The 17,394-nt window shown below is 48.0% G+C and overlaps 1 protein-coding gene across 1 annotated transcript in view; it reads left to right on the top strand.

The window, feature by feature from the left end:
• Window positions 1–1,706: 1,706 nt before the first annotated feature.
• LOC116981031 (interferon-induced protein with tetratricopeptide repeats 1-like) overlaps window positions 1,707–17,394 on the top strand; it is a 32,229-nt gene continuing 16,541 nt past the window's right edge. Inside the window, exons 1-3 of the mRNA XM_033033651.1 lie at window positions 1,707–1,841; window positions 3,827–6,424; window positions 8,775–8,780. Of these exons, the coding sequence (XP_032889542.1) occupies window positions 1,837–1,841; window positions 3,827–5,273 (1,452 nt within the window). The 5' untranslated portion in view covers window positions 1,707–1,836 and the 3' untranslated portion in view covers window positions 5,274–6,424; window positions 8,775–8,780. The remainder of the gene's footprint in view (window positions 1,842–3,826; window positions 6,425–8,774; window positions 8,781–17,394) is intronic.

Raw genomic sequence — 17,394 nt, 5'->3', positions numbered from 1 at the left:
TTGAAAAGTGGGATAACGTTAGCTATCCTCCAGTCCACAGGAACTGATCCTGAATCTATTGAACATTGGAAAATGATCACCAATGCGTCCACTATTTCGTGAGCCACCTCCCTGAGGACCCTGGGATGCAGACCATCAGGCCCAGGGGATTTATCATCCTTCAGTCCCATTAGCCTACCCAATACTATTTCTCGCTTAATGAAAATTTCTTTCAGTTCCTCTACCCCCTTAGATACTCTGTCCTCCAGTACTTCTGAGAGATTGTTTGTGTCTTCCTTAATGAATACAGATCCAAAGTACCTGTCCAACTCTTCTGCCATTTCCTTGTTCCCCATAATAATTTCACCCGTGTCTGCCTTCAAGAGACCCACATTTGACTGCTATTCTTTTTCCCTTGACATATCTAAAGAAGCTTTTATTGTCCTTCTTTATATTCCGGGCCGACTTGTAGCATGCTTACTTGTACCGCCCAGGATCATTAGACTTGTACGTGGCGGTCATAGCCTTCACATGGTAGTGTAACTCGTGGTTCATCCATGGATTGGGGAACAGTCCGATTGTCTTCATCGGCACGCACTCCTCTACGCACTTGCTGATGAAGCCAGTCACGGCAGTGGCGTGCTCATTCAGATTAGCTGCAGATTCCCTGAATATGGACTCAAAGCAGTCACGTAGAATGTCATCTGTGTCTGCAGACCAGCACTGAACCGTGTGCGGATGTGGCGTCAAAGGACGATAAGCCAAAGCAAAGAAGTGGAAGCCCAATAACTGAATGGAAACAAAGCCGAAACGCCAAATAACCGAAAGCTTACGAAGCTGAAACGCCAACTAACCAAAAGGGTGGGACGCCTAAATGCAAACTAACGGAAAGGGGGGCATGCCTAAAAGCCAACTAACCTAAAGGCTGCGTCGCCTACAAGCCAACTATCCGATTGGCCTTTCGGTTATTTGACTTCCACTTCTTTGCTCTCACCCTTGGACGCCACGTCCGGGATCCATTGAACAACTCTCTATGCCAGATCCTCCTGCTTCCATTTTTCTCTATAGGCAGGGAGTAGATGCACAGCTAGATGGTCAGATTTACTGAGATATAACTGAGGGACAGAGCGGAAGGCATTGTTTATTAATGTGTAGCAGTGGTAGAGGGTGTACTGACACCTGGTAGGACAAGTACTGGTAGTACTTTGGTAGTACCCCCGGAGGTTGGCTTAATTGAAGTCTCCAGCTACAACGACCAGGGATACAGAGTGTTTTATCTCAAGCCTATTGATAACGGAGTAAGATTCATTCAGAACAAGCTTAATATCCACAGGAGGATGAATGCAGACTGTTGGCAGGATAGCTGAGATGAATTCCCTCATCACATAGTAGGTAGTCATTTACAGACTTCTGAACTAATCTAAATCTGAAGCACATCCTCCATTGAGAAGCAATCAGTGAGGACAAGAACTGGACTGCATCAACAGTGCTTGGGGGAGAAATCCACAATTCTGGAATTTCAACATTGTTGTGTTATCATTCTGAATTCAAATGTTGGCCCTACACGTTTAGCAAGAATAGTGTGGTGGTGAACTGGGAGCTGGGCACACCTCACTGTGATGCCAATCCCAATGTATTCAGCATTCCTGGTTGATGGAAACATGAAACTTTCCCACCACACAATTCATTTCTAGTGGAATATCAAGCTTGTCGGTTTCAGTTTCGATTTCCCATTTCAGACAATAATTTGTAGATCTCAGCCCAGCCCACTGACTATAAAAGTGACCAGAGAGCTGGATCGTGTCCACTCGCTCTCTGCTGAGCTCTGAGGCATAGCGGCAATCGTCAACAAGCATCATGAGGTGCGTTGCATTTTCACTTTATACCGTTTCATTAGAAATCTGGGCATTCTGAGACAACGACAGTAACGTCAGCGTGGGCAAGTGAACCAGACACATCTAATGTGTCTCTGTGACCATTGGGGTCCGCAGTTTGGTCTGATCTCGGGTTTGTGGGCATTTGGGGAACACGTTTGTAACCGGGAAGTTTAACTTAGCCCTGGGATCTCAGAACTCCTGGAGATATTGGGGTCATAATGGTTATGAAACATAATGTTGGTGATTCCAGGATCGGGTACGAATTCAAGGCAGAGTCTGTGCCGCTGGGTCACTGAAGTGTAAAATAGACACAAACAGCTGGAGAATCTCAGCGGGACAGGCAGCATCTCTGGGGAGAAGTGTAAGACATTTATTAGAAGGGAAGACACCAAGAGGACATTACGGAGCATTTACTCAGACTGAACGAGGCGATTAACGGGATCTGACCGGAGAATCGGCTTTTGGCTTCCGAGAGCAGGGACAGTGAGTGAGATTCTGTTCATGGATGTCAATAAATGATGCAGTAAATAGAGCAGATGGCGATTATCAACCACTGAGGATCACTGGAGATAGAGCGAGTGGGGAAATGTGTGTAAACTAGAATACAATATGTGTGTATCCGTGTGTGCTTATCCTTGTGTGTGTGTGCACGTCATCATCACACCCCCCCAACCCCGCAAACCCACATCCTCCCAACTCCACACCCCCCCCCCAACCCCCCCCCCCAGCCCCACATCCCCAACCCCACCCCAGCCCCACACCCCCCCAACCCCACATCCCCCCCAAACCCCACATCCCCCCCAAACCCCACATACCCCCAACCCCACATCCCCCCCCAACCCCACCCCCCCCACATCCCCCCCAACCCCACATCCTGCCACCCCACACCCCCCCAACCCCACCCCCCCCAGCCCCACAACCCCCCCCCCCGAACCCCACATCCCCCCCAAACCCCACATCCCCCCCCAAACCCCACATCCCCCCCAACCCCACATCCCCCCCAACCCCACATCCCCCCCAACCCCACATCCCCCCCCCCCAACCCCACACCCCCCCCAGCCCCACACCCCCAACCCCACCCCACCCCAAACCCCACATCCCCCCCAAACCCCACATCCCCCCCAACCCCACCCCCCCATCCCCCACACCCCCCCCCCCCGAACCCCACATCCCCCCAACCCCACATCCCCCCCAACCCCACATCCCCCCCAACCCCACATCCCCCCCCCCAACCCACACCCCCCCCAGCCCCACACCCCCAACCCCACCCCACCCCAAACCCCAAAATCCCCCCCAAACCCCACACCCCCCCCAACCCCACCCCCCCCCATCCCCACAACCCCCCCCCCCCTAACCCCACATCCCCCCCAACCCCACATCCCCCCCAACCCCACATCCCCCCCAACCCCACATCCCCCCCAAACCCCACATCCCCCCCAAACCCCACATCCCCCCCCAACCCCACATCCCCCCCAACCCCACACCCCCCACATCCCCCCCCAACCCCACATCCCCCCAAACCCCACATCCCCCCCCAACCCCACATCCCCCCCCAGACCCCACATCCCCCCCCAAACCCCACATCCCCCCCCCCAACCCCACATCCCCCCCCACCCCCACATCCCCCCCAACCTCACACCCCCCCCCCCAGCCCGACCCCCCCCATCCCCCACATCCCCCCCCCCAGCCCCACCCCCCCCCCCCAACCCCACATCCCCCCCAACCCCACATCCCCCCCCAATCTGAAGAAGGGTCTCAACCCGAAAGGTCGACTATTCCTTCTCTCCATAGATGCTGCCTCACCCGTTGATTTACTCCAGCATTTTTGTCTACCTTTAACTCTCAGATGATTCCTGTGATGCTGAATATTTCCAGGTTTTTTTCTGCTTTCGCAAAATAAAACTGTATTAATAAGCAGACCTGCTTCGCCTGATCTGAGATGGAGTTTCATGAAGTTTCTTCTTTTACAGCAGCACACCAAAAGATTTGTTGAAAGAGAAGCTCGATCAGCTTCAGTGCCACTTCACGTGGAGCCCACAGAAGGAGACCATTGACCTGGAGGATATGATGTACAGATTACAAGATTCCATAAACTTTGGAGATAGATATCAAGCCACATCCTACAACCAACTAGCTTTCATAAACTGCTTGCAAGGCAACAGTGAGGAAGCTATTCAAAACTTAAAGGAGGCTGAAAAGATTCTGAGGGAGAATCACAAAGATGCATTTGAAAGAAACAGCATCGTCACCTATGGAAACTACGCCTGGGTGCATTACCACATGGGACAACTGGCCAAGGCCCAGTCCTACCTCGACAAGCTGGAGATGATCTGTAAACCGCTCACAGATGGCCCTCGCTATACAGCAATGATACCTGAAGTGTATGGGGAGAAGGGATGGTCATTGGTAAAATCAGCAGCTAAATACTATGAGGAGGCAAAGAAATGTTTTGAGAAAGCTCTGGAGAAAGATCCTGACAATTCCAATTGTATCATGGGCATTGCAACTGTTCTGTTTCGTCTGGAATCATTTTCTGGAACACCAGAGAACCGTACAAAAAGTCAGTCTGTGCAGCATCTGCGACATGTACTGGAGCTAGATCCAGATAACTCTGTGGCCATGGCGCTGCTTGGTCTAAAGCTGCAACAGTGCTATCAAGAAAAAGAAGCATATAAATTAATTGAACAAGCAGTGCATAAAAGCCCTGATCGCCCATATGTGGTTCGCTATGCGGCATTATTTTACAGAAGAGAAGGAGACATGGAGAGAGCAGTCGAGCTGTTGGAGAAAGCAGTTGTATTATCTCCACACTCTTGCTTCTTGCATCATCAGATTGCAATGTGTTGCCAAAGTCAACTAAAGCCACTGCTGAAAATTCCTCCTGGCACAAGTCATGCATTTCAGCAAAAAAGTAAATTGATCGAGAAATGCAGAAATCATTTTGAAAAGGCACGCGAGCATCGAAGGCTGGCTATTAAACCACAGTTGGATTTTGCAGAGTTCTGCATAATGCTCGGAGACTACTCCAAGGCTGAAGAGATTTACAGCCATCTGGTGAAGATAGTTGACACTCGTCCAGAAAACGTGCAAAACATATGTTTACAGGCTGGATCGTTTGAACTGTACCAGAAAAGATCTGAAACAAAAGCCGTGAGCCTTTTCCTGAAAGGTCTGAGACTTGAACATGACTCAAAAGCACGGAGAGAATGCAAGAAAAAATTATACCAGTGGGTTGACAGGAAGCTGTACTTTGCTCCACATGACAGCATGGCCCTTGGTGTCAAAGGGTCAATCTATCAGTTGGATGGGGACAAGTCTAAAGCTATTGAATATTTTGAGAAGGCCTTGGAGTTTGATCGTGATAATGTGGAATATCTGAGTGCACTTGCTGCATTAAGCCTTTCCCTTAAGGGCTAAAGTAATACTGAGAGATGCTTTGATTCTGATACGAAGACAGGTTTGGTGAGGCAATTATTTTCACTTGATGTATTCTTGCAGCACCTTCTACAAATGAGACTATTACTCACGAGAATGTGATTCCCAAACAATAATCTTACTGCAATCATTATCTGCCTTTCTGCTGTGTTCTTGAATGGTGATGTCTTAATTATAGCAAGAAAACCCTTTGATCCATATGATACCCCTGCCATATATAGCTCCTCATATTTTAGATTATAATGTGTGGAGTAAAGAAACGTTTGTGACAGGAACGTTTTCTTTTGGAGACAAATGAAGAAAGCTCTGTAAGAATCTTGGAACATTTCTACTTCATTTCATTCACTTGTTAATCCTGAAATGTAGATCCTGCTTTTCAATTTGTTACATGAATCCTACTGATCAGGTGTAACTTTTGAAGAATTAATTTTGGAATTGGATTAAATTTGCAAGACCATATTAAGATGTCACCCTTAGAATGGCTGAGAACTATAGTTTCAAAGTGAAGATTGGATTGGTGTGAACTTTATGAAAGGAGTGTCAGCAAATTATTAATGGTATCTTTCCAGTCATCCAAGAATATTTCAAAAGGCAATGCAAGAGTCAAAGAAGCAAGTCATTCTAGCAGTGCGACCTGCCATAGGAAGACGAACTGAAGGCAATACTCCAAATGCAGCTTCAACAACATCTTGTACAACTGTAACAGAATGTCACAATTTCCATACTCAGTACCCTGACTGATGAAGGCTAATTCACCAAAGTCTTCTTTACCACCCTGTACCAGTGACGTCATTTTTAGGAAACTGTGCACCTGTATTCGTAGATCCTTCGTTGTGATGACTACATGGCATGTCTATAATAAGATAACAGAAATTGGATGCATGTTCAAAATGACATGTTATTGCTCCCTCGACTTTGAGCCCAGGAGAAAAATAAGAAGGGAGCTCCAGAGAGGGTAAATATATTGAAGTACTGGGGGCATAATGGTGGAGTTATCCTTTGGAGACTTGGTCCGCTATCTAGTATGCAATGTTCAAGAGTCAAGAGTGTTTTATTGTTCAATGTACAGTGGGCAATATACAGTGGGCAATATACAGTGGGCAATATACAGTGGGCAATATACAGTGGGCAACGTTATGATTTGTTATTCAGCACTATGACACTTCTTTGCTCTGGGCACGATTGTTTTGAATAAAATATAAAATCTGATCTCATGACAGAGCCATGTCCAATAATTTAGAATTTAGAATTGGGAAGGACCATTCTCATGGATGCAACATTAGAATTAATTGAACCAATCAATTATTTATAAAATGTAACAGATAATTGCAAATGAATAATACATTTAATGTAGGCCTTTATTTTCACTTTGACTAGGTGGCTTTGACTGGCTAATAGGTGAGCAGATTTAGAAATTATCACAATTATCAGTCATTATGACAAATATCAGACCATGGCATTTTACACCCCAAGCCTCATTGCTGTGCCTCCGGTCATATTTCTGTCTACACATGTCAACTTGGAACATAGAATATTGAACAATACAGAACAGTTTAGAGATTCAGCATGGAAACAGGCTCTTCAGCCCACCAAGTCCGTGGACGTTTCAAGAGAGTTAAGGGCCTGTCCCACGAGCATGCGACTGCATGCGGCAAGCGCGACCTAACGTGGTCACTTGAGCCGAGGACCTCGCGGGGCCGGTCCCACTTCGATCGCCGGAGCCGTATGGAGTTGTGCGGAGCTGGTCCCGACATCGCGCGGGGCTCCGGAAAACTGACTGTTCAAAAATTCCGTGCGGCAACGGCCTGCAGGCCCGCAGCCACCTCGACGCCGTATGCACCGCCTCGACGCGCATACGTAGCGTCTCGACGCGGCATCTTGACGCCGTACGTCACGTGCGAACTTCCCGCGGACTTCGCTCGCTTCCGGTTTGGTCGCGCTTGCCGCATGCTGGTGGGACCGGCCCTGTACGGGGATCACTCGACCTCCGCGTGGCCTCCGCTTCCGGTTTGGTCGCGCTTGCCATATGCAGTCGCATGCTCGTGGGACAGGCCCTTTAGATATAGTTCTTAGGGGTAATGGAATCAAGGGATTTCAATCACCCGTTCATTCGTTCTAACCTACCGACTAGGGACAATTTACAGAAGGCAATTAACCAAAGAGGAGGTATTGGTGATTTTAAATGCCCGGGGTCTGACCAAGTATATCCACAGACCTTGAGAGATGTTAGTGATCAAATTGCAGAAGTGCAACTGGTAGAGAATAAAATGTTCTTTATAAAGATGTAAAATGCTGAGTAATTAAGCGGGTCGGGAAGTATCCCTGGAGAACATGAATCGGTGACATCTTGGGTCAAAACCCTTCTTCAGACTCAAGACTTCTGAATTCTTTTAGTGACATCTTCAAAAACTTCTATCAGATTGTGCGATATGATTTTCCACACAAATGCATCTCTCAACTAAAACCAAAAAAAAATTTAAACAAAGTCATACTGATTATCCTTAATCAATCCGTGCCTATTCAAATGCTGGTAGATCCTATTCCAAAGAATGTGGAAGGAAACCACAGAAACATAGAAAATAGGTCCAGGAATAGGCCAATCGGCCCTTCGAGCCAGCACTACCATTCAATATGATCATGGCCGATCATCCAGAATCAGTACCTCGTCCCTGCTTTCTCCCAATATCCCTTGATTCCGTTAGCCCTCAGAGCTATATCTAATACCTGTTTATATTATCCACATTTCCCAAAACGCAACACCTCACACTCATTTGTAGTAAATGCCATTAACCATTTCTCACCCACCTGCCCAACTGATCAAGATCTTGCTACCATTTTTGATCTTTACTATCTACAATATCACCCACTTTTGTGTCATCTGTAAACTTACAAATCATGCCTGGTATGTTGTCATCCAAAACATTGATATTGATGAAGTGTTCAAGAAGGAACTGCAGATGCTGGAAGATCGAAGGTACACAAAAATGCTGGAGAAACTCAGCGGGTGCAGCAGCATCTATGGAGCGATGGAAATAGGTGACGTTTCGGGCCGAAACCCTTCTTCAGACTGATGGGGGGTGGGGGGGAGAAGGAAGGAAAAAGGGAGGAGGAGGAGCCCGAGGGCGCGGGGATGGGAAGAGACAGCTCGAGGGTTAAGGAAGGGGAGGAGACAGCAAGGGCCAGCAAAATTGGGAGAATTCAATGTTCATGCCATCCGGGCGCAAACTACCCAGGCGGAATATGAGGTGCTGTTCCTCCAATTTCCGGTGTTGCTCACTCTGGCAATGGAGGAGACCCAGGACAGAGAGGTCGGATTGGGAATGGGTGGGGGAGTTGAAGTGCTGAGCCACCGGGAGTTCAGGTAGGTTATTGCGGACTGAACGGAGGTGTTCGGCGAAACGATCGCCCAACCTCCGCTTAGTCTCACCGATGTAAATCAGCTGACATCTAGAGCAGCGGATGCAGTAGATGAGGTTGGAAGAGATACAGGTGAACCTTTGTCGCACCTGGAACGACTGCTTGGGTCCTTGAATGGAGTCGAGGGAGGAGGTGAAGGGACAGGTGTTGCATTTCTTGCGGTTGCAACGGAAAGTGCCCAGGGAGGGGGTGGTACGGGAGGGAAGGGAAGAATTGACAAGGGAGTTGCGGAGGGAGCGGTCTTTGCGGAAGGCAGACATGGGGGGAGATGGGAAGATGTGGCGAGTGGTGGGGTCACGTTGGAGGTGGCGGAAATGGCGGAGGATTATTTGTTGTATTTGCCGGCTGGTGGGGTGAAAGGTGAGGACTAGGGGGACTCTGCCCTTGTTGCGAGTGCGGGGATGGGGAGAGAGAGCAGTGTTGCGGGGTATGGAAGAGACCCTGGTGCGAGCCTCATCTATGGTGGAGGAGGGGAATCCCCGTTCCCTGAAGAGCGAGGACATTTCTGATGCCCTGGTGTGGAACGTCTCATCCTGGGAACAAATGCGGCATAGGCGGAGGAATTGGGAGTAGGGGTTGGAGTCCTTACAGGGGGCAGGGTGGGAAGACGTGTAGTCCAGATAGCCATGTGAGTCAGTGGGTTTGTAGTGTATGTCGGTCAGAAGTCTGTCCCCTGCGATGGAGATGGTGAGGTCAAGGAATGGTAGGGAAGTGTCGGAAATGGTCCAGGTGTATTGGAGTGCCGGATGGAAGTTGGTGGTGAAGTGGATGAAGTCAGTCAGTTGTGTGTGGGTGCAGGAGGTGGTCCCAAAGCAGTCGTCAATGTAACGGAGGTAGAGGTCGGGGATGGGGCCCTGGTACGTATTGAACAAGGATTGTTCGACGTACCCGACAAAGAGGCAGGCGTAGCTGGGGCCCATGCGTGTGCCCATAGCTACGCCTTGTGTTTGGAGGAAATGGGAGTGTCACAGTCTGCCCTCTCCTCATTCTCATCCACTTCACCTCCTAGTACTTTTCCACCGGTCCCTCCTTCTCCTCGCCTGCCACTCCCCTCTCATCAGCCCAACTCTCCTCACCTGTTGCACTCAGTTGCCTCTGATCACCTATTAACCCGGTATATAGACTCTCCTCACCGTTCACACAGTGCCAGATTGTTCTCAGCATTCATGCAAGACTCTCCAGCGATTTCCCGACTGCCTACACGGATTCGAACCTGCCTGCCCCTGACCATTCCGTCCTGTCGTCTTCCCGGATATCACCTCAGCCTTCTGTCCCCGACCACGGCCTTCGTCCCGTACCTCCTGGTTTCTGTCTGCCTCTCTCCTGGGCTGTTTGGTGTATCCCTGCAACGGCTCCTCGACTTCCTGCCTGGCTTCGACTCTCCTTTCGTTTGTCCCTCGCTGGTTTGTTTGCATCGTGTGTTGGATCTCCTGGTTACCGGACCTTCCGCTACCCCGACTACGTCTCCTGCCTGCCCCTCTTCGGAACCCTCGCTCAATCCTGAGCCTCTGTGTGAGTACGGTATACCCATTCCTGTGTTACTACTCTGTGTTACAGTATCGTAATAAAGTTCATTACTAATTATACCTGCCTGATTCTGTGCTGCTATTGGGTCCAAGCTATACCCATTACAGGGAGGAGTCAAACGTAAAGTTGTTGAGGGTGAGGACCAACTCCGCTAGGCGGAGGAGAGTGTCAGTGGCTAGGTATAGGTTGCTCCTCTGGTCGAGGAAGAACCGGAGGGCTTTGAGGCCATCCTGGTGGGGGATGGAAGTGTAGAGTGACTGGACGTCCATGGTGAAGATGAGGGGGTGAGGGCCTAGAGAGTGGAATGCGCAGAGGCGGCGGAGAGTGTCTGAGGTGTCTAGAACATAGGTGGGAAGGGATTTGACCAAGGGGGATAGTATGGAGTCAAGGTATGTGGAGATGAGTTCGGTGGGGCACGAACAAGCAGAGACAATGGGTCTGCCGGGAGAGCCGGGTTTGTGGATTTTGGGGAGAAGGTAAAAACGGGCCGTGCAGGGCTGGGGAACGATGAGGTTGGAAGCTTGATGGGCCCAGCAACGAACACTGAGCCACACCACTGGTCACAGACCTCCAATCCAAAAAACAAACTTCGACCATCACCCTCTGCTTTCCGTTGCAGAGAAACATCTGACTTATCTATAATGTTGAAGTGAGTAATTTCAGCTTTTTCAAATCTGAAAAGCACGGGGAAGAGTAGATAGTCATAGTCCTCAAGATATTCGCTCTTCAAATCTTATTCTGCTCTCCCTCTGGAATACGCACCAGAAAGTTGCCTAGAGTCATAGAGTGATACAGTGTGGAAACAGGCTCTTTGGTCCAACTCTCCCACACTGGCCAACATGTCCTAGCTACACTTGTCCTACCTGCCTGTGTTTGGTCCATATCCCTCCAAACCTGCCCTGTCCATATACCCGTCTAACTGTTTCACAAATGTTGGGTTAGTCCCAGCTTCAAATACCTCCTCTGGCAGCTTGTTCCATAAACCCACCACCCTATGTGTGAAAAGATTACCCCCTAGATTCCCACTAAATCTTTTCCCCTTCAGCTTAAAACTATGTCCTCTGGTCCTCGATTCACTTATTCTGGGCAAGAGACTGTGCATCTGCCCAATCTATCCCTAATCAGCCCTTGTCTGTCTAAATGCCTGCATATCCTACCCCTCAGAATCATCTCTGGTAACTTTCCAACTACAGATGTTAAGCTCACTGGCCTAAAGTTCCCAGCATTTTCCTTGCAACCTTTCTTGAATAGAGGCACAACATTTGCCACCCTCCAGTCTTCCGGCACCTCTCCTGCATTTGAAGACTACTCGTAAATTTCAACCAGGGCTCTCGCAATTTCATCTCTGGTTTCCCACAATGTCCTTGGATATATCTGATCAGGCCTTGGAGATTTGTCTACCTTCATACACGATTATATCTTCAGCACCTCTTCAAACTGACTGCTTGTAAGACACTTCCATTGACTGCCCCAAGCTCCTCCATCCTCCAGTTATTGAGTATTGATCTGACTGGTGTGCAGCACGCAATGTATGTTTTCATTGAGGTAACAACACTGTAAAGTTTAGTAGCCCATGAGTTTCCCAGCAGTGAGCTAATGAACAGGCTTCACACATCCTGCCTGTCCCGCTGAGTTCCTCCAGCTTTTTGGGTCTGTCTTCGGTGTAAACCAGCATCTGCAGTTCCTCCTTCCTATACATTTTGACTGAAGACACATTGTGAATAAAGTCTCTTGTGCTGCGAATGATGTACACTTCAATGTGAATGTTGACAAGTGAATAAAGAGGTGAGGAATTCTGTCAGATGAATGTCGTGTGATGTGAATGCTCGGAATGTTACATGTGATATTGAGGAAGTCATGAGATAATTATTTGGAATTGCATATCAACACAAAAAATATGAAACTATTTAAAATGCTAAAGTTGAATCCATTCTTCAAACAGAAGAGGACTATATTCCAGTCTCAGATGTTTAGGATTAGCGTGAGCTCACTGCAAGGGGCTGAACTGTGACTGAAACTGTGGGACTGATCTGCAGAAACTTTTGAGGGGCTCGTTATTCATTTACTTCTCTCTTCCAAACGCAGTGACAGAAAATAGTAAGATTAAACGAGAACTTACCAGTTTGAAGTTTGATCTGTATTTTATGAGGAGTTACGATGAGGGATTACGTGAAGAGCCCGCTCAGCACGCATGCGCGACATACTTCAAAGTAGCGGTGTGGAATCACAGACAGACACAGTTAGTGAAATAAACATAGTAAAGAAAAGGAGACCTCAGTTATCAGTTTGACCCATATTATTGAGGGTGGGAGCGGAGGGCACGTAATCCCTTATCGTAACTCCTCATAAAATACAGATCAAACTTCAAACTGGTAAGTTCTCGTTTAATCTTACTATTTTACTTCGGAGTCACGTGAGTGACTACGTGAAGTCTTTAAAGCTCTGTGATTTCAAACCGTGTAACAGATCATACTTCACTCGCTGCCGAAGTCTTTCGAGGGAGGAAGTATGTTATCGTATTCAACCATGAATCTGTTTGTAAAACAATAATGGTGTTATTAACAACAACAAGACCAAATACTCCCCCGGGCTTAAATTATATTATTTTTTGCAAATTCTTTTTCTGCAAACGATACAGGTTCTGTCAGTGGTTTGTTATAAAAGTTTGGAACGTATACTCCCTAGACCACCCCGCTGTAGCCAGGATGTGGTCCATTGGCACGTCCATCCTCTTAGTCACTGATGTGGATGCTGTCCTGGTGGAGTAAGATTTATACACGTTAATATGTACTCCAGCAACTCCCAGTACCTGCTTGAGCCACTTGAGATAGTTTGGCTCGTCACCTGACCATAACGTTTCTTGTGGCTGACCCATAAGGCTTTTTCTCTCCCTCGAGGATTACTTATTGTGTCGATGTAGTTCAATAAGTGGGTCATGACACATAACCGTGGTTCAGGTGGGTATGCCCGGAATTCCATGACTAGACCTGATGTTCCTGGTCTGCTCTGTTTGCCCAGTCCCTAATAGTAATGTAACGTGGTGTAGTGGACCATATTGTCCAATCGTAGTGGATGGAGGAACTGGACTCTTTGTGCTGAGACAAGGCCATCAGCATGTCCCTTCAGGGTGGGCTGTTCCAGGTTGAGGGACCTGGCTGGTGACCATCCCCTAAAGTACGTCAGGTCCACACTGACATCCCAGATTTGGGTGTACCTGGGTCTCGGGGATTAACCTCTCCTGAATTTGATCACCAGCGGGAGTTACCCTATGGCCTGTTGTCCTGGTGCCCGAGTTAAGTAGGCTGACAGAGCACTTCTGGCTAAATCCTTTATTGTGGTGAAGTCCTGCCAGAACTCCAGTACAGGTTTTTGTTGTAGTTGAATGTGTAGTTCCTGCGTTTGAGCAGTTTCTTCCCACTTCTTGATGTTCGTCAGGTATGTTCCCTAGTGAACATGCGACGGAATGCTGTCATCATGTTGATAGTGCTGTCTGATCCAGGCCCAGCAGTGGTCTTCCCAATTCTGCAATCCAGGCCCAGCAGTGGTCTTTTAATGGCCATGTCGAGGACCACTGGGAACCATGACTGTGGGTTTAGTCCACTGTATTTTGCGTAGTACCCGACTGATGAGGCCCTAGTACCTATTGATGAGGTAGAAGAAGGGGAGAACATAGAGATTAGATTCCCCCCCCCCCCTCAATACATGGGCATGTATCCATAGCCGCTGCCTTGAGTTTGGTTTCATGCGACAAACATTGGTACGTGGCGCTTTAATTGGAATATAAGGAAGTCGATATCTGGTGACCATATTGCTTTGTAATCTCAGCAAATACTTTGGTTTAAATGTTTGTTTACAGTATTTAGCTCACCTGATAGGTAAGTTACTGATGGTCAAACATGTTTGACGACATACGGTTACCAATTGTTAAATAAATTGTCACATGATATTGATTTTATTCTGCCCAAGTGGTTTGGTATATGTCACCACTGTGATGTTGTTAGTTTATAAACGAACATGCAAAACGGTGCACTACTGAGCAATATGCTTCACTAATGGTAAGTAATTTTATTATATAGCACGTTTAAAGTCAACTCGCATTGGCACCAAGTGCTAGCAAGCTCAGTATCTATATCAGGACACACAAGAATGTTACTCAAGAAAAAGGTGGAAAGGATACAAATACAATCCTCCTTCTCTGAAGAGCTTGAGGCTGCTACACAATTGCATTTACAAATGAATTCCATAATGACACTGGCCACAAAACAACTTTGGATGTTTGCATACCTTAGAAAAAGGTTAACAAACAAGAAAAAATGGACATAACACATGTATAGAGTTTGACACATACGTCCCCCCACAGCAGAATCAATCTCCACTGTGGGGAAGGCATCAGAAATGTTAAGTTCTCTTCCTATGAAAAACCCAGAGGTCAGGTCCATTTGTGGCCTTACAGCCAGTCTGATGAATATACTCAATAGAACATACTCAAAATTACTACCTAGATTAATGCCCAGTGTCTAAGTGATGATAACTCCAGATAGCCCATTTGCCACCATATTCTAGGTATGGAATATAGTTGAACACTAGTATCTAGCTCACTGGAAAGGTACAATGTTCAGTAGCTAGTAAAGTTGCTACCAACCCAATACTCTTATCACGTAGACGTAAGTGGTTGATGTGCCATAACTGATAGTATTAATGAATTCCAGATAGACAATGTTGTGGATGGGGTCAACGTAGATATCTGGATATATGACAGAGCCCAGGCTAAATAAGTTAGTAGCTAATGCTGCTGCTAGCTACATCCAAGGATAGTCTGTCGTGAATATATAGACATGCCATGACGTAATGTTCCTTAAAGTGTCAGGGCTGTTTTGATTCTGGATAGCTTCAGCTCATATTAGCCAAGTCTAGTCACATACATATGTGAGATGTGCAGTGAATGAAAAATGGCAATGCTTGCCATGGTTACCCCATCCAAGTAAATTGTGGTATACCCGAAGCCTTATGAAGGGCTACTGAATAGTATGCATCTTTAAAGTCGATGTTTACCATAAAGTATCCTAGGAATCAAAGGTCAAAGGTATCAAAGGTATTTTATTAGTCACATTCACATACACCCAGGTGTAGTGAAGTGAAATGCTTTTTGCTATTTTGCAGCACACAAAAAAATACAGACATAACACCAATAAGAGTCTTAAACACATAGAACATCCCCCCACAATGGCTCCCACCATGAGGGAAGGCACAATGTCCAGTCCCCAACCCCAGTTCACCCATAGTCGGGCCCATTGAGGCCTCCACAGTTGCCTCTACGGAGGCCCGATGTTCCAGGCTGTTCTCGCTGGGTGATGTTGCTCTGGCGTCGGGAGTGTCCTCCCAGCGGCTTGGGAACCCTGGAACGGCCGCTTCCGCACTGGAGGCCGCGGCTTCCGAAGCCAACAAGGCCGCGCCGGTTGGAGCTCCACAACTGGCGATCTCATCTAGAGATCCCAGGCTCCCGATGTAAAGTCAGCGCCGCCGCCCGCAGCTGGCCGCTCCTCCTCCTCCATGGTAGCAGTTACAGATTCCATAAGTGGGTATACCTGATGAATATTTCATGTTGTTTTAATCAATGATGGTGCGACATTCACCATCTGTGGTTATTAGGGTACCCAAGGCTATATGGGATTTCTTATGACCCCTGGTATATTTCCCCAGAAGCTAGACCCTCATGTTTATTAGAGGGAGGGTAAACCCCATGCTGTACTGGTGGCATGATATTAATTCTATTTAAGAGTGATAGCTTCCCAACCAGGTGTGATTCCCTCCCCTCTGTTAGTACAAACCCTTCACCTTTATGTGATGGTAGGAACCATACTTATCTGTCTTCACTGTTGTTTCTTCGGTTTCTGGTTCCTTGTCTGTAGGGATGTTGTTTGTTGGGGGGTGGCGCATTTTCCATGGGGTCTGCTCTGGGCCCTGGCCTGAAAGGCTTACGGGATTGGCATGCAGGCCCCGAGCTCGCGTTAGAGGTACTGCTGACTGGTTTAGTGTGGTGCTCATTCCAGACCCTGCCCTCTTGAGCCGAATATTTTGGATATTTCGTCCAGTTTTTTAGGCTTAGTTTGGTAACTTAGCCAGATAGCAGGATCTGTGGTTGTGAGGTCGGCGTTCTCACAGTCCTGTAAATTTCTTAAGTTGAGGGCAGGTTTTATGACTTCCTGAGAAGTTGCGGAGCATTGTGAGCAGTAGGGTCAGGTGTTTTGCCATACTACCCTGTCCCTCTGGGATGAGCATGCGAAAATGATAGCCAACGTCAGGGATATCAAATTCATTTTGAGATATTTGGGTTTTTAAAAGCTATGCTCAATGTACCCCCCAATAACGGTGGGCACTTTGAGTAAATGCAATTTAGGGGAGGCGTGATGAAATCCAACACCTCATGACTACCTGTCTTGGGGAGGTTTTTTGAGAAGAACAGGTAGTAAGCTGGCCGCCAGTTGAGACTGAAAAGCCATCTCGCTAGTGATGGAGCCACATAGCGGCCACACCCAGCAGCTCTTCCTGATCCTGTACCTCAGGATACTCCTCTTCAGCCAGTGACCCCTCTTCTTGACCTGCCCAGTTCTGGTCCCCATCGATCCCTCGACAAGGGAGATGGCCAGTGTGGAAGCACTGGAGTGGGAATGTTAAGCTCCCTTGGCGGACTTACCCCTGCTCCTGAGGCAAGTCTCGCTGGAGTTTTTAGCTCCATGACCTTCCTCTGGCTTGGAGAAATAGACACTCTTGTTTCTTGTTTGAAGTGTTGATTCCATCTTCCGTGTCTGTCTCCAGCCTGAGGTTGGTCCTGACCTTGCTGTTAGAGGCTGTCTGCCGTTTTCGGGCAGCATTTCAGCGGTTCTCGGGCGGCGAGTCTCCTTGTCGGGAGTCTGCAGGGGTGCCGGCCGGTTTTTAAATTTCCCACCAGTCCGCTGCTGTTGGTCAGACAGCTGTTTTAGCGGACTGGGCATCAGCGCAGCACCCGTGTCTGTGGACCGCAGCGTGTGCGGTCCCGTTGCCGCCTCTCCCCCATCCACTGTCGGCTCCTTCCCTGGAGTCGAACGGGGGCCGCTTCCCTCTGCTGCTTTGCTCCCCCCTGGAGCAAAAACAAACGCAATGTCGCTAGTTTAAACTGAAG

This window comes from Amblyraja radiata, chromosome 15, assembly GCF_010909765.2.
Source record: "Amblyraja radiata isolate CabotCenter1 chromosome 15, sAmbRad1.1.pri, whole genome shotgun sequence".
NCBI lineage: Eukaryota > Metazoa > Chordata > Chondrichthyes > Rajiformes > Rajidae > Amblyraja > Amblyraja radiata.
Note: the sequence above shows the minus strand (reverse complement) of the source record. Positions and strands in the feature narration are given on the sequence as shown.